This window comes from Brachionichthys hirsutus, chromosome 2 (assembly GCF_040956055.1).
Source record: "Brachionichthys hirsutus isolate HB-005 chromosome 2, CSIRO-AGI_Bhir_v1, whole genome shotgun sequence".
NCBI lineage: Eukaryota > Metazoa > Chordata > Actinopteri > Lophiiformes > Brachionichthyidae > Brachionichthys > Brachionichthys hirsutus.
In genome coordinates, this window is record NC_090898.1 from 13,477,391 (window position 1) to 13,493,956 (window position 16,566).

The 16,566-nt window shown below is 43.0% G+C and overlaps 2 protein-coding genes across 4 annotated transcripts; both read left to right on the forward strand.

The window, feature by feature from the left end:
- Nucleotides 1-785: 785 nt before the first annotated feature.
- LOC137904971 (6-phosphofructo-2-kinase/fructose-2,6-bisphosphatase 2-like) lies at nucleotides 786-10,195 on the forward strand. 3 transcript variants are annotated; one of them, XM_068749207.1, is made up of 17 exons: nucleotides 786-869; nucleotides 1,010-1,093; nucleotides 1,664-1,802; nucleotides 3,146-3,271; nucleotides 3,667-3,763; nucleotides 3,917-3,983; nucleotides 4,062-4,136; nucleotides 4,217-4,273; nucleotides 4,358-4,482; nucleotides 5,924-6,131; nucleotides 6,421-6,567; nucleotides 6,648-6,752; nucleotides 6,817-6,946; nucleotides 7,454-7,516; nucleotides 7,615-7,679; nucleotides 8,518-8,718; nucleotides 9,167-10,195. In XM_068749207.1, the coding sequence occupies exons 3-17, from the start codon at nucleotides 1,718-1,720 to the stop codon at nucleotides 9,209-9,211; spliced, it is 1,596 nt and encodes a 531-aa protein (XP_068605308.1). In that variant the 5' UTR covers nucleotides 786-869; nucleotides 1,010-1,093; nucleotides 1,664-1,717; the 3' UTR covers nucleotides 9,212-10,195. The 3 variants fall into 3 exon arrangements, 2 of the variants coding, with proteins under 2 accessions (XP_068605308.1, XP_068605301.1); XM_068749200.1 differs by lacking the exon at nucleotides 1,010-1,093 and having other exon boundaries at nucleotides 805-869; XR_011105822.1 differs by lacking the exons at nucleotides 1,010-1,093; nucleotides 9,167-10,195 and having other exon boundaries at nucleotides 805-869; nucleotides 7,393-7,516; nucleotides 8,518-8,593.
- A 1,369-nt stretch (nucleotides 10,196-11,564) lies between these two features.
- Nucleotides 11,565-15,080, forward strand: LOC137906243 (complement component receptor 1-like protein). The gene is made up of 11 exons (XM_068750498.1): nucleotides 11,565-11,626; nucleotides 11,729-11,926; nucleotides 12,624-12,723; nucleotides 12,800-12,873; nucleotides 13,104-13,319; nucleotides 13,415-13,609; nucleotides 13,991-14,087; nucleotides 14,170-14,243; nucleotides 14,332-14,511; nucleotides 14,591-14,776; nucleotides 14,864-15,080. The coding sequence occupies exons 1-11, from the start codon at nucleotides 11,572-11,574 to the stop codon at nucleotides 14,887-14,889; spliced, it is 1,401 nt and encodes a 466-aa protein (XP_068606599.1). The 5' UTR covers nucleotides 11,565-11,571; the 3' UTR covers nucleotides 14,890-15,080.
- The last annotated feature ends 1,486 nt before the right edge of the window (nucleotides 15,081-16,566 follow it).

Genomic DNA, 16,566 nt, shown 5'->3' on the forward strand with positions numbered 1-16,566 from the left:
CACAAATGTTCCCTTTATAAATATGTTGTTATTTTGTTAAATTGACAGCAAACGTAATTCCAATCATCAAACATTTGTGTGGGTTCTGACTTCATAAAACAGTGTAACAGGGAAACTATTTTCAAAGTTAATGTAGCTTAACTTTGAAAATAGTAAAATGATAATCAAACCTTAACCTTAAGACTGATTGCATCAGGTTGTGGAGCTCATTTTCTATCATGCTTGAAATTCTTCAAATAATATCTCAGTTAAACTTAGGAACCAAGAAAATTGGCCACAGTTTAAAAAGAAATTGACTTTGGAAACATTACCTTTCTTCAATTTTTTTAAAATCAGGGGTTAGCTGATATACATTTTTGCTACCTTTACATTTGAAGCCTTAGTTGTGATTTGCTGTTTCAGGACACGCAACTTGTGGTGAGTTCTTTTTTTTCTACCTATCTATCTATCTATCTATCTATCTATCTATCTATCTATCTATCTGTCTGTCTGTCTGTCTGTTAATCCTGTGGTGGCATCTTTTATTTTTATATACAGTATAGAATAGAATAGAAAGCCTTTATTGTCTTTGCATAGTGGCTATGCAAAGAGATTAGGAGCGCTGCTCTGTCCGGTGCGTAGTACAACATAAAGTTCAATAAGAACAGAAAATGCAAGTAATGGTAGATAATATATATATTATTTTGAAAAACTCAAACGGAAGCACTAGACAAGCGCGAACTTCCGGCAACAGCAAAGGTGGAGGAGGAGTTTAAGAATCCACGAAGAAGACAAGCCAGTGCGCGATCCGACTGATGCCGTCGCCGTGAAGTAGTAGTAGAAGAAGAAGAGAACTCATATCCGGACGCACCTGCTAAATATAAATATAGGTAAGCGCGCAACATTTTTGATTACTTCATGGCCCTTCAGATATTCCTTTTATTTTTAAACAGCACTTCTTTCCCTTGAAGCCGAAGACTGAGGGACATTTCCGGCCTAGTGTAGTGAAGTGTCGTTTCGTCCTCCGCAGAACTGCGGCGTGACGGGGTGACGAGTGAACAACTTCTGTTACACAACCGAAATGTCCTGAAGGTTGAACCTCAAGGTGTTTGCTGTAAGTTCAGGCCTAGCCGTTAGCTACTTAGCTTGGTCGTCCCCGAGCCAAGCATCACTCTTCGGCAGGAGGAGGGTATTTGTATCATTTGTATTGAGTTTAGGAAATGCTTCAAATAGAATGAAAGATAATGTGTCGGGGAAACCCCGCGTATCCTGCTTTCCCACATGTCTCAACCGTCTTCCGATTTAAAGTTGCGTTATGGACTTTGGCTCAAAGCAGGACTTTCTGTGATCTATTTCCATTAAGAAATGTGGTTATTATTGTGCTTGCATGTTATTACACTGACTATTCACGCTGCTTCCGGTCTGGACAAGGACACTTGTGTAATTACATCTCAATGAGACCTATCCTTGTAAAATAAAACATAAATAAACATAGATATTAGTTATAGCTTTAAAACATGTGCAATCAGGCTCTTCCTGTTTTGCATGTTTTTGGCACAAAGTATATGTCTGTATTATCATTAATATTACATTGTATACAAACCTTTGTGTTCACAACTTGCTATCTCATTACGTGACCTGATGAATACTGTAATTAGCTACGGTATTGTCCCGTCCTCAACAGGGAGATGCTGACCTCACCTCACTAGCGAGCGACTGAGACGGATCAGACGCGGCCATGGCTGCCAGACAGCTGAGAACTGCAGCTTCTTTAGACAGCTCATTAATGTCCATGGACGTCAGGACCAAAGAGAAGAAGTGCTGTGAGTGGGCTGTGAATGATTGGTCTGTGAACTTTAAAGGTTTCTTTATGCAGTAGAATGCAACGACGCTGTGCTATGAGGTCTTTTCTTCTTTCTTTGCCATTTGTATCAAGAGGCGATAACGTTCCAGCAGGCACTAATTGTGAAATGTCAACTTGGAGGTGCCAGCAGTCATTATTACCGTGTGTACAATGTGTGGGTTTGTTTGTAAAAGCAGGGACTACAACACATTCCTTTTGAAATGTATAATTACTTCAGCCAAGGAGGTTTTGTTTTGGGTGCCATTTGTTTGTTTGTCTGTTTGCTTGTTCGCAGAATTACAGAAAAACTGCTGGATGGATCTTGATGAAAAAAAAATCTGAAGATGGTTCTTGGTCTAATTTAGGTTCCATAAAATGTTGAGAGTGATGTGGATAGCTGTCTGGGTTTTTTTTTTTTTTATCCAGATTTTTCTATTTACTTTTTCATATTTTGTAAAATATGCATTAAATTTACCAACCAAAAATCACAGTCATGAAGGGGTCCGATATGCACCATCCTGCAAACTGTCTTCTGGATTAAATCCAGAATGAGGTCAGGAAAAAAGCATTGAAAACCCCATTTATGGATTCAAAAATCAGTCTCCGACTCCGATTCACTTTTACTTTTCATGGTTGGTTTATAAAGATGCCATGAACAACCTTTAACCTTTTCATGATAATCCAGATCACCATGTGGGTCCAGGAATTTTTATACATAGGACCGGGCTTTTGTTTTTTTTGTGCCATGGCGGAGGTTTCCGTTCTCAAAGTGCTTTTCTAGTTAACATTGTGACAAACAAGGTTGAAATTCAGCAGGTAAAGAAACGGTTCCCAGTTGAGGAAGTCCTTCATATAGGATGGGTCTGAAGTTACTCCACTAACAAGTTTAAACTCAAAACTATACCTGCCAACTGTCGTCTTAAGCCTGCAGACATCCTAGAATCTTTCTCAAGTCTTGTCTTGCCAGGTTTTTGTTTTGACAGACAGTCTTTTGTGGAAAAAGAGGGAAAAAATGCTGTTGGAATATTTTCCATTTCATGTCCCACACACGGTTAAACTGGGTAAATAAACCATGTTGCTAAGCAGCAGGGCTTAGAGAAACATTTACTGGTAGTCAGGAAATGACCGTGGCCAATGTTAAATGTTAAACCTAAAGCTACCCAGCTGTCGGACACTGCAGGGGTGACATTGGACTATTTCACAACCCTCGCTTTCTTAGCTTTGCGTAGAAAATAATATGTTGTATAAATTGTTGTGCAAATCTAAAATTGTTCTTGTATGCTTAATGAATAAATGTGTGTGTTTTGAATGTGGGAACTGCAGCTTGGGCCTCCTATATGACCAATTCTCCGACTGTGATCGTGATGATCGGCTTGCCTGCGAGAGGCAAAACCTACATGTCCAAGAAGCTGACGCGTTACCTCAACTGGGTCGGCGTGCCAACGAGGGGTCGGTAGAAGGGAGACTTGCATGCTGAGTCGATGCCGACTGTCACGTTTGATCTGCGTACAGGAAGTAGAATCACTTTAAGATGGAACTCATAATATCAGAGTGGTTATGACATGTTTTTCCTCTGCTTCTATCCCACTCGTCTGCCGATTATCACGCATTGGAATACAAGATGTATAAAATTGACATTGATTGTCAAGACCTATTTATGAAGACTGTAGTTTAGTTCCGGGATTTGGATTTACTGAACCTCGTGCTTGAGGCTGTGCTGTGTTACCATTATGTTGGGAGGCTCATCCTAAAACCAGCAGAACTGGTCTGGCAGAGTGCGTTGAAATGAAGGCTACTGTCTAACGCGGTTTCCTTGCCACTTTGACTCCCCCCTGCCTACGCAGTGTTTAACCTTGGCGTTTATAGGAGAGAAGCAGTGCAGTCGTACAAATCCTATGACTTCTTCAGACATGACAATAAAGAAGCGATGGAAATCAGAAAGTGAGTATGAGCGATTCTGTTTGCGCTTGTGCTACTTTTCATGTAGGGCAGCCTTTCCCTCGTTTGAATGCAGGGTTTAACAGTCAGTAAAGCTTCACTTAAGATGCATTTGTTAGCTAACAGCTTGAATTCTTCTTGATCATTTTTCCTCAGGCAGTGTGCCCTGGTGGCACTGCAGGATGTCAAGGCCTACCTGAATGAGGAGGGAGGCCAGATTGCTGTAAGGACCTACAAAGCGATCTGTATTTAATCTTAATTGGAATTTAATTTGGTCTGAGTATCCTGTGCTGTTTATTAGGTGTTTGATGCTACCAACACCACCAGAGAGAGGCGGGAACTCATCCTTCATTTCGCAGAGGAAAATGCTTACAAGGTGAGAAATGCAGTAATTATTATTTTTAGCTGTAATGTTGTTTCACATCAAGGCATTTCTAACGACTTCTCTTTTCTCAGGTGTTTTTTGTTGAGTCAGTATGTGACGATCCAGAGGTCATCGCTACAAATATCCTGGTAAAAGGACTCGAAGCAGAGTTTAGTCCTTGAGTTGTAAAACATCGCAGTGAATCATTAAATGTTTTTGTCTCTTTCACAAAGGAAGTAAAGGTGTCCAGCCCAGATTACCCTGAAAGGGACAGAGAAAGCGTCATGGAGGATTTTCTGAAGAGAATCGAGTGCTATAAAGTGACATACCAACCTTTAGATCCAGACGAGCACGACAAGTAAGACGCCTTTTTTAAAAATCTTTGCCACTTGTTGCATTTCTTACTTTTGACTTTTACCTTGTGGCACACTTCCATAACCAACCAAATCAAAACAGATGGACCTGGGTCTCACCTGAATGTCTTCTAGTGTAGTGGATGTAAAAGCGTGTACATGCAGAGACTGTCCAGCAGGTGGCGACAGGAGCTCATTTTTAATAAAGACTGATACAGTGGTACCTCAGCTTACGAATTTAATCCGTTCCGGGACTAACCTCGTAACGTGAAAACTTCGTAAGTAGAGACGCATTTTGAATGTAAATGCACTAATCCGTTCCAAGCCCCGCAAAAGTATTGTAACGGTTCATGTTTTAGGAGTGTTCATTATTCCTACGCTGCAGAGAGTCCGCAAAGGCATCCAGGGAGGAGGGGCGGTGTGTGTGTGTGGGGGTGCCGCGAGGAGGAGGAGGGGAACGGGAGAGCTGCGGGAGAGCTGCGGGAGCTACGCAGCTCTCCCGTTCCCCTCCTCCTCCCCGCGGCACCCACACACACAGAGAGTTACCCGTCGTGTGCTTATTCCAGCGTCCGACGGACGCTACATTATGATATTTTTTTTAAATATTAATCTACCTGTTAGCTGTTACTTTTTGTCCTCTTTGTTTACTGGTCCTTTGCGGTGTTTTCTGCCTCGCGTTTCTTGAAAAACTGATCCGATGACGTCTGCTTTTGCCGGCTTTTGACAATCCGTCGGAAATGTGCGAGGCAGACGTCATCATAATGAGCAATAGCCCGACTTGTCAACACTTTTTCCGGGTGACACGAGGGGGACACGAATAGCATGCTGAGATACACGCATACGCAACGGGTTGCCAGGCAGATGGCAGAGCAGCTACAAGTTTGTTTACGTTCGGTGAACTCTGGGAGCGGCGAATAGCGCTATTCGCCGCTCCCAGAGTTCACCTCGTATCCTGAAATGCTTCCGTAACAAGAGGCAATATTTTCCCATTCAGAAACTTCGTAACCTGAAAATTTCGGATGTAGGGACACTCGTAAGTCGAGGTACCACTGTATGTCGATTCAGAAGTACGACACTTGCAATTTTCTGATACATCTAATATCAATATCGGGGGAATTTATTTCGGTCCACTCAAGATTGTTTACCATGTTGGCCGTGAATTTCATCTCATTGTTCTCAGTCGATGCGAGGTAACCGTAGCCACCGCTGTCTGTTTGATGTTGTGAGTCTGGTCTTTGGAATTCAGCATTTCTTATTTGACATCTAACCATTTGGCAGCGCTTTGTGGTGCCTTTGATGGTTCTGAAGCACTGGTTAGGAGCAGGTGATTTATGATTTAGACTACACCCAAATTAGATAAGAACCCTAACCCTAACCCAGCCTTGAGTCACATTTCAATATTTGTAAAATGAACATCTGTCTTCCTGTTTTCCTCCCGACCCGCAGGAGTCTGTCCTTCATTCAGGTCATCAATGTTGGCCGTCGTTTCCTAGTCAACAGGGTGCAGGACTACATCCAGAGTAAGATCGTGTACTACCTCATGAACACCCACGTGCACTCCCACTCCATCTACCTCTGTCGACACGGAGAGAGCCAACACAACAAGGAGGGACTCATCGGGGGGGATTCTGAACTGTCAACGAGAGGGAGGGAGGTGCGTTAATGAGCCGTCCTTACAGTTTAGACTTCAGAAAGTAAGTTGCGTCTCCACAAGTCTTAAAATAGCAGCAGATTTTTATTTGGGGTAATGCACTGATGCTATTGAAGCTACAAACAGCAGCCTAGCCGCGTTATAAAGTTTACGCCATGATTAAAAATGGGATATTGTTGACGCACATCCAGCTCAGATCCCTTGAAATCTTGCTGCTATACTTCCTCATCCAGCCTAATAATTTGCACCAGGTGGCTGAATGAAATCTTCTGCCGTCTTTCCTCTCTCTCAGTTTGCAGCGGCGCTGAAGGATTTTGTGAAGGAGCACAATCTGACGGACCTGAAGGTGTGGACCAGCCAGCTGAGGCGCACTATTCAGACGGCGGAGGAGCTGGGAGTTCCCTACGAGCAGTGGAAGATCCTAAATGAAATAGACGCCGTATGTAAACCGACGGGTCACCAGAGAGACGGTGATGATGCGCCCAGTGCGTTGAGCTTTTATTGCTTTTTGTGTTTCAGGGAGTGTGTGAAGAGATGACTTATAAGATGATTGAGGAAAAATATCCAGATGAATTTGCCATGAGGGACCAAGACAAGTATCATTACCGCTACCACGGCGGAGAGGTAAATGGCGTTGGCTCCCCCGTGCCTTACAGGTTGAGTCTGATAACGCATCCTCTCTCTTTAGTCCTACCAGGACCTGGTGCAGAGGCTGGAGCCAGTTATCATGGAGCTGGAGCGACAGGGAAACGTGCTCGTCGTCTGTCATCAGGCCGTCATGCGTTGCTTACTCGCGTATTTTCTGGACAAGAGCGCAGGTCCGACACACATGACAGGAATGTGAGGCGAGCTTATTGAAAGCCACTTAGCAAATCTGGTAAAAGATGAAGTTCGAATGTGAGACGCAGGCGTGGAAATTATTAACCGGAAGTGATCGAAGATTGCCTGATTTAAACATTTCACTTGAATTTTACTGGAAAAAGAGCACGAACAAGTGAATAAACGTACTGGAATAACAACTGAGTGGGTATTGTGGAAACACGCTGCTGAAAACAAACCCATACTTGGGCATAGTGGCTTTTGCCAGGCACCGGGGGAGCATCAGTTTAAAGTCTAAACCACAGTCGACGCCGCCGGTGTGGGCGCAGCTCTGACTGGCATCTTATCCCACTGCATGCCGGTGTGGAACTTGTTGTGACGCAGCAGTTGTGTACTGTAACCTTTGATTTACTATCGCAAAGATGAAAGAGAAATCCGCTCACAGTTTTCCAGAAACAGACATGGCTGGATCACAGCGAGATATTTCTGTCTTTATTTTCTGACAGAGGATCTGCCCTACCTGAGGTGTCCCCTTCACACCGTCATAAAACTGAGTCCTGTGGCTTATGGTAATTTTTTTTTTTTTTTTTTTAACCTTTCACAAATCAACAAAAACCTTTTTCTCTGCTGGATGCTGACAGATTTTATCCCCGTCTTCCTCTTCTAGGTTGTAAAGTGGACATGTTTGACTTGAAGGTGGAAGCTGTCAACACTCACAGAGTCAGACCATTAGTAAGCTCGTCGCCTTTTTAAAACATGTTTTATGGCATAAACATGCCGGCGCTTCTGTCTGGTGGTTCCGTCCATGCAAGCTTTTTCTGGATCGTCTTCTTTCAGCAGTCGTGGTGCAAGATGCCTCAAACATCTGGACAGCCACGGACAGAACCAACGAGTGTTTGTTTCTGCCAATGCGGTTGCACGTGCAGAATCTCTGGTTTCCATGGTAACACTTTGCCACAAACCTTTGAAAGAAATCGAATTTGGCACGCAAGGATTCACAAACTAGGATTTTTTCTCAGTGCAACATGCAAAACTATGGCGCTATGGAACCGAAACAGTACAAATACAACCGAACTAATGAGCTGAAAGACACTAAAACTCGTCTTAGGACTGACGGGACACAACAAACGATCTGTTGACGCACAAACGTGCTGCCATTTCTTAATTTCCTGGTCAGACGGGTCCGTATTTGTTCCTCTGATGCACAGATTGTTCTGATGACAGCTGGATGTCGAAATCTAGACGGAGTGGGTGTTAACACAAAAACCACATTGGATGAGGAACCTCTGGATCTGGGGCGATGACTATCCTGTCTGCTGAGACTAATATAACGTGCCTTCATATTTATGATCGTGTGTCTCGGTAGTTTTACTTCCCACCAGTCACCCAGTCATCGTTTGATGGTTGCTTGGTTTTTTTGTTCATTCTCTTAAGGGAATATTGAGTGTCATTTCTTTACATTGTCATGTCACTCATGCATGACTCAACGATTTTCAATGCCCAAATGTAATTTAATATGTGCACCATAAGAAACCTGCGTATGAATTGCCGCATCTTCTTCACTCCCCAGAATAAAACCAGGAACGACGCCAAGTCGTCGTTTTTCAGCAGACGAAACAGCTTCACCCCGCTGTCCAGCAAAGACCAGCTCAAGCGGCCTCGCTGCTACAGCATGGACACCCAGTTACAGACCCGCATGTCCCAGGCTCCCACTTTACCCAGCATGCAGTTGTTTGAAGCATCTGAGGGGGCGGAGCTACAGCAAAATGAGGTCAGTGCTGGAAACGTGCTTTGTTTTCCTTCTTCACAGCAATCTGGTAACTAAATGTCCTTTTAATTAGTTATATTTATTTCTTAAATATGTGTCTAGCCGGAGCCTGAACTGCGAGCTACCGAGCACACACGCGTTGCTTGGGGAAACTGGATTACATTATAAATATGTTCTCAGACCCCAAAATATAGCAAATTAAGTAGAAATTAACAGATTATTAAAATAAATAGGTAGAATTTAGTATAAAATAGTTCTTTCCAGGCTGTGTGGTTGCCCACAGTGTGACCTTCTATTAAATTCACACAAATACTGAAATGGGACAGAGGGCGTGATTCTCTCCGGTCTTAAAGCTCGGTGCCAGCCAAAACAAACGGCTCATTCCTATTTTGGTTTGGTGTTTTCACTCATGGCGTCTCCTTTCTCTCTCTCCTCCCTCTGCAACCTGCAGAACGTGAACGGTCTCTCGGCGGCGGACGACGGCGTTCAGAGTTGAGGAGGTCGACATTCATCGTGTGGATCCACCTCACATTCGTCACATCGTCGTGGTGCCGTTCATTCCACGCGTTTCTCCACATGGATGTTTCTTTATATCTGAGAAACCAGCATTGGCTTCTATTCTAAAGTGTAAAGTTGTGTGTTTTTTTCTGTGGCTTCTTGTTGTATCAGATATTCCTGTATCAGTGGGAATGTGCATGAACATATACGTAGGCTTGACGCCGTAGTGCAGTGACCTTAAATTCCTGGCTGTGAGCCATTATCCTGTATTAGAATTAGGATGTGTTGATTGTAAACATTATCTCTCCACGCCTTCAGTTTTCGTGCAGGACTGTGCCTCTGTTGAAGAAACACGCATCCTTAGTTTTTAATTGGCTTCACACCTTATTTAAACATTCCAATGTCCATCCTTTCTCTGATTCCAGACGAGTCGTCGGGAAGAACCTTGATTTTAAAGATCTTTTCAACGTGATATTTTGCAGCTTAGCTTGCAGTTGGGGAGACACAAATGTCTTGGCGCATTATAAATGCAGCAAGTACTGATCTTTTCCTTAATGATGCCTCCCTGTATGATTGCCTTCTACTTGAATCACAGCTTTAATATATTCAGCCACCAACTGCGACGATGTAAAGATGGTCTTCTATGAATTAACTGAGTATGATGATTGTAAATTTAATCCAAGAGCTGTAATGTAAATTGGTTCTTTCAGAGGAAAAGCATTGCATGTATAAATACTAGTTTCAGAAAAACCACATGCGAAACATAATTCATTTAGCAAGAACAAACCAGTCATTGCTAACAAGTGCCTTTACTTAAAGCACTATGAGGCTGGGATATTAGCAATGTGTTAGCATAATGGGATGTACAAATGTACGTTCCACCTTAACTGAAGGGCTGGCGTTGGGTTTGGATGTCTTGAACAGATCTATACTGTTATCTGCTCAACATGCTTCTGTTAATAAATTGCACTATTTGGGCTTTTCTTTACAATGACTTTTTTCTTCCCAGATTATTTAAGATTATATAATCTAAAGAGGCGAGGGGTTTGGTTACGAGCTATGTGTGACCTCACTGGGAGTGTTGTCCCGTTTCATGTACGTCACGTTCCTTACGTTACGTCAACGGTGACGTCACTGGCGCTCGATAAACGAAGGCAAATTTCACACATCTTCGATAGTTAGTCAGATACACGAGGTTCTGCTTTAATGATTTTAGCTGAGATGTGACATGAGCTCAGATTGTAGTTAGATTTCACTATGTGTCACAAACACCTGAGGCATGTTAAATTCCTTGAACAAGTAGATCCTGATAAAACCGGATAAGTTCTCAACTATTAAAGATATGATCAAAGAGACAATAGGAAGGGCTGTGCTTCACACTTATGTGCTGTTCAGTCTTTTTTGATGGTTTAGAAAAGCTATTACTTCTAATCAAATTACAAATGGGTTAGAAACACAAATACATTGTTTAGTGAAGGTTATTAATATTATGGTAAAGGTCTGAGCCAATGTTCCCTCTAATTATTCATGAGTCTGCGCAAACACACAAACTCCCTGAGCAGTCCCTCGGACAACTTTGAGAAACATTATAATAATACATTTTATTTTAAACGCACTTTACATTTGAAAGCAAATCTTAAATTGCACAATAGTATAAAAATAAATAACATAAAAACAAGCGATAAAAATCTACAAATAAAACAGATTAAATCAAATTAGATGCGTAAAAACATGTGGATCTCATCGTTAGCTGGAGCAGCCAGTCACCGATCACTCACTCACTCACCGTGGAACATAACGTGTTTATGTTATTTTCAATTTAGGTTAGATTTTTTTTTTTGTGCGTATCAGCTGTGCGTAATTACGCACGAGCGCGCTTTAGAGGGAACGTTGATCAGAGCTAGTCCCGCCCTCCTGCTGACGGTCATCGTGACTCAAAATCAGGCTGGCAAAACTCTAGCGTGGATTAAAATAGACCAAAAGAGGATGAAAGCTTGAAAATTACGTTCATAAAAAAAACTTCAATAATAAGATTCTTTTCTAAAAATGTATCAGGGATAAAACTGTTTCAGCCAGTTTCCTGATATTTAATAGAATTAGTAACTAAAGGCCAAATTAACCAAACCATGAGGAACAATATTCATATATTTCAGAAATGATTTGGTAAATATGATAGGGAATTTTGTTATTTTAACATCTCCAAATAAATAAATAAATAAAATATCCTGGAGATTCTCTTCAACAAACCTTCGTGTTGGTTCAAACCACTGTCTTTGTTGCCCCCTCCCTTTCTGCTTCCCCCCCTATAAATGGCTCCATCTGCTCCTCCTGTCTCCACTTTGTAATCGACGCGCAGACATGAGAAGCTTCACGTTGAACCTACTGATTTTACCTTTTGTCTGCTTTGCTGCAGGTAAAGTGAATAAATTTTTTTTCTCATTTCTCAAATTGTACTTTTGATATTTTATCTGATCATTTTTATTGTTGTTTATTATCATTATTATTATTAAAACAGGTCAGATACCAAAGGAATGCGCTGCGCCACCCAACTACCCGCACGCCAGCCTGGACAGCAAATATGTCTCCAAACAGAAATTCAACAACCGGGAGAAAGTTTATTATAACTGCGCCGAGGAATTCACTCCGTCTGCCGGAATCCGAGCTGCGCAGTGTCTGGATGGGAAATGGACCAAGCTGACTCTAAAATGCGAAAGTAAGTGAGTGACGCGCCATCAGATCCTGAACGCATCAGGCGACGTGACGTTAATTTACCTCGGGGATCAGTTTCACTCAAATCCACGAGGCTATTTAATTATTTAAACTTTAAATAATCAATGACCCGAAATGAGGTGACAACAAATAAAACTACCCCTTGATTCAAAACAGGAATTATATTAGATATGGAGCCTTTAATTGAACCTTATTTCATTAAACCTCAAATATCACCAGCCAGCGTCTGAAAGGCAAACGGAAATGCTTTATTTTATTACCTCATCGCAGGTTGTGTGTGTGTGTGTGTGTGTGTATATATATATATATATATATATATATATATATATATATATTGTGTATATTTGACATCCTTGAATTCCAATGTGGAATTGACTTGGCTATAAGAATACGCTTGTTAGAAATCTCTATCTCTGATATTAAATGCACAGTAGGACGAAACGGAAGTGTTGAAAAATCTCTAATATCTGTGATCCGGATCCGTCCGGATGAAATTCGGAGGTAAGATAGAGCTCCGCCCCTACATGACGGTGTCAAATACCATAAACATGAGTCAAAACTCAACCGTGATATTGAGGAATAAATTGCGATGCTCCATTTACTGCAACGCTAAGGAAAACGCCAGCGATCCAGAATCCAGACGGATTAAATGCTGATTCTCCCCGTCTCGTTTCTAACAGAGAAATCGTGTGGCAATGCCGGGGATCTGCCGAACGGACAGTTTGAGTACGAATGGAGCACGTACATCGGCGAGAAGGTCCACGCCGTGTGCAACACCGGGTGAGTTGATGCCTAAACAGCCTCTGAATGCGTTTTGCCATGCAGCCGATGTTGACGTGCATCCGTGTGCTGACAGATACACGCTGAAGGGACCCGGCTTCATGGTCTGCAAGAAGTCTGGCTGGAGTGGCGGCTTCCCATCGTGTGAAGGTGGGGCCCAAGAAACATTTTACTAGCCATCACTGCTGCACCCAGGAGATTGGATCTCATGTTAGGGGAGGGGAGGGGGGGGGGGGGGGGGGTGTTCAGATTGAGAAGTATCTGCCTGAATGTGACGCACATCGGGGTTGTGTAGTTTGGAAGCTGAAGTTGCTCCGCCTTTAATATGGCGTCACAGCCAATAGAACGCTCTAACGGAAATGTGACTTTAATCCCCACAGTGGGTGGAGCCACCTGTGCCGCCCCTGCAGTGGAAAACGCTGTCGGCGGAGGCGGTTCCACATACCGTGTGGGAGACGACGTGTTCTTCACCTGCAATCGGGGCTTCCAGCTGCACGGACCTCAGAAGATCACCTGCGGTCCTGGCGGCCGGTGGCAGACTCCGCCCCCTCGGTGCTCGCCCTCCCGTGAGGAAACTGCATCACCCGATGAAGAAGGTGAGAGTGGACGGCGAGCAGTATGTGTGAGATCGGATAAAGTAAAGAGCCAGTGTCAAGTTTGTCTCTGAACCGGGACTGTCCCTTCTGATCAGCGGGCGGATGCAGGGTGCCGGTCGCCACCGGAAACTCCAACGCCAACCTTGCAGACGAGTACATCACCAAGACGTCTTTCGCCTCTGGGGACCGAGTCCGCTACGTGTGTGACGTCGGGTATGTCCAAGCAGGTGGCAGCAGGTACCGGACGTGTGTCGCTGGACGGTGGACGCGTCAGCTGATGAGATGTGAACGTAAGAGCATTCAGATTTATTCTGATCTTTAGAATCTGCCGTCTCAAATTTACATGTGGACTCGGCTGGCTACGGGTGAGAGGCGGGGTACACCCCGGATGAGACGCCAGCCCATCACATTATCCTTATGTAAGATTAATACTGTGGTTTAATGCTCGACTGCATTTCATTACCTTGTACTTGTGTAATGACAAAGTAGAATCTAACCGAGTGATTATTCTGATTATACATTAATCTTCTAATTATCCCCATTATCTATAAGGAAATTCTGAAAATTGAATTTATGTGATCCAGACAAACTTTCGTGTGAATAAATTACAGAATTGACTCCACGATTTAATATTTCAGCTAAACCTTCTCCGTTTTTCCACCCTTCAACAGGAAGACTCTGTGGCTCCGCCGGAGAGATTGTTAACGGACACTTTAGCTATACCGGAGTCGAGTTCGGTGACGCGGCTACGGCCGTCTGTAATGAGGGGTAAGGAAAACACACCGCACTGCCTTCCTAATGAAATGATGCCTTTCACATTCTCTGTAATGAATCTTTATCCCTTGGTCAGCCATCGTCTTGTCGGACAGGCGGCCAGAAACTGCCTGAGTAAAGGCTGGGATGGACGCGTTCCTGTCTGCGAAGGTGCAGTGACGGCATGTTTTACGAGGTAGAATTTAATTTCCTTTCCTCGCTAGCCCGTGCCATCAACACTCTTCCTTATCTGTTCTAGCCGTGGAGTGCGGCGACCCCCCAGAGGTGGCGAACGCAGAGATAGTAGGCCGACAGGAGCCGGACTACACCTACGGGAGTGTTGCTGTCTATCGCTGTAAAGTAGGAACCCTCCGTGGACCCAAAGAGATCTGGTGCACCAAGGACGGAACGTGGAATCTGGCTCCTCCAACATGCGAAGGTCCTTCAATGCATTAATGACCATTTTTTAAAATTTTATTTCATTTAAGATTCTAATCAAATTTTCTCTTTCCTTACAGAAATAACGTGTCCACCTCCGAATGTGCCCGCCGCCTTCTGGTCAGGCGCTAATCAAAGGATTCATCCGTACAGGGACACAATCTCGATCGAGTGTTACCCGGGTTACACAAGAATCGGCCCAGGCTTCATCACTTGTGGTGGTGACGGCCGATGGACTCCCAGCCTCCCCAAATGTTCGCCGACACGTAAGTTCTTTGGATTCATAGGAACTACTTAATGCCATTGGATCTTACAGGAGTTGTAAAATTCTGATTTATCACCTGTTATTTCAGCACGTCAACTCCAGCAGAGGAGCTAAGATGCTAAAAAAAATATGAAACTACAGTATTCAAGCCAGCCGTCTCCGGAGGACAGATACGTCTCTGGTGCCAAGCTATAGAATCTTCCCTCAGGAAACGCTTGTTAAAATCCACTTTGAATAATAAACCAAAGGCCTCTATATTCTTATTTGAACTCATAATGCAGACATTAAAACATGTTTGAAATGAAGCTGAAGTACAGTATGTTTATTTCGATAAGTGTGTTGGGAAGTAACAGGTACAAACGTTTATTTTTTTACAGTCGATAATGTTACGTGTATCATCTCTATAGACTAAACGAGTGAGTGAGCGTTTCATGAACAAACAAGCTACAAGAAAATAAGAACAACCATTTCCATTCATTTTAAAAAGACAATACAAAATCCAGACATTTCTTTACATGAGCAATAACAATTCAAGTGCAAATATCAACTCTATGATACATCATAGCAAACTTGTTAAAAGGCAACGACAAGAAAAATAAAATAAAAATAAATCAGGTTGCAGGAATTAAGCAGATTCTGGTTGGGGGTGGTGGGGGGGTAAAAGCATGCCGGCATCTCGTCTGCGGAGACGAGGCCAGATGCGCACATCTGTAGTTAATTTCCGAATGATGGAAGGGTCTCCGTGGCCCGGCCCGGCTTCACCCACGAGATCCGACAATATGGTCACAATCCATTTTGTGCCATCCTAAAGTCTGAGCACTTAAAAATGCGACATGATGCAAAGTTCGCCATCAGCTAAAAACAAAATGTTCTACCTGGAAGATGCTTTTCATGCTCTTTAGGGGGTTGAAGATGCATGTTTAGAGTTTGGGATCGTAACGGTGCCGATCCGACTGTGGACTCTGGATGATGATGATCCCTTCGTTTTGGGAAATGCGTTTTTGCTTTCTTTCAGATTTCCTTATTTTGTCTTTGTCAGAATTTGAGTTTTTGTAGCGACTGAAACGCAAATGTTTTTTAGCTTCAGAAGGCCAGATGTGCAAAGCTTTTCGTGACTGGCTTGATCTTCTGTCAATAAACTCAGTTCCCAAAATGAAGCAAAAAATAACTTCCTTCTTAGACCCTGTTTTTATTCAAGGTTTCGAAATCATTTTTGATTTGAATTAATATTCTGCTCAGTGATAAATATTTCAAACGAGTCTCGACTAGCCTTTCATGCGCTTTCATGGGTGTAACCAAAATGTAGGGAGTTATTATAATTCATTGCACGTTGCATTAGGAAGGCAGAACGGCGTGTTCTAAATTTAGAATTTAGTGCACAAAACAACGTGACCCGTCCAGTTTCTGGGTGGTCTTCGGAAGAGCGGTCTGCATCGGGATGGAACAAAACGCAAGTGGGATGCTTGAAGGGCGTAGTGGGTGTCTTTGGATTTTTAGTTTGGGGGGGAGAGGGGGGGGATTCCTGCGTAAAGAAATTAGGGAAAAAAAAGTCAACCCTCGTCTACTATTTTCATTATTTACAAGATTGAAATAAAAACACTAAATTCGGTCGTCCAGTCAGGCAATGTGACGTCGACTTTCTGCGTCTGAAGTATTTCAGATGTGGAGCTTCCTTTTTGCTTTGAACCGATAGAATATTAGTGTGTACATGAGAAAGACAATATGAAACTGAGAATTAAAGTGACCTTTTTCTTAAAGAAGCAGCAAACATAATGTCCATTAAAGACATTT

Coding starts and splice junctions, on each gene's coding strand:
- LOC137904971 (XM_068749207.1), top strand. CDS start 1,718: ATGGCTGCCAGACAGCTGAGAACTGCAGCTTCTTTAGACAGCTCATTA. Junction 1,803..3,145: donor GACCAAAGAGAAGAAGTGCT/GTGAGTGGGCTG, acceptor TGGGAACTGCAG/CTTGGGCCTCCTATATGACC. Junction 6,753..6,816: donor ACCGCTACCACGGCGGAGAG/GTAAATGGCGTT, acceptor CTCTCTCTTTAG/TCCTACCAGGACCTGGTGCA.
- LOC137906243 (XM_068750498.1), top strand. CDS start 11,572: ATGAGAAGCTTCACGTTGAACCTACTGATTTTACCTTTTGTCTGCTTT. Junction 12,874..13,103: donor CGGCTTCCCATCGTGTGAAG/GTGGGGCCCAAG, acceptor TAATCCCCACAG/TGGGTGGAGCCACCTGTGCC. Junction 13,320..13,414: donor TGCATCACCCGATGAAGAAG/GTGAGAGTGGAC, acceptor CCTTCTGATCAG/CGGGCGGATGCAGGGTGCCG.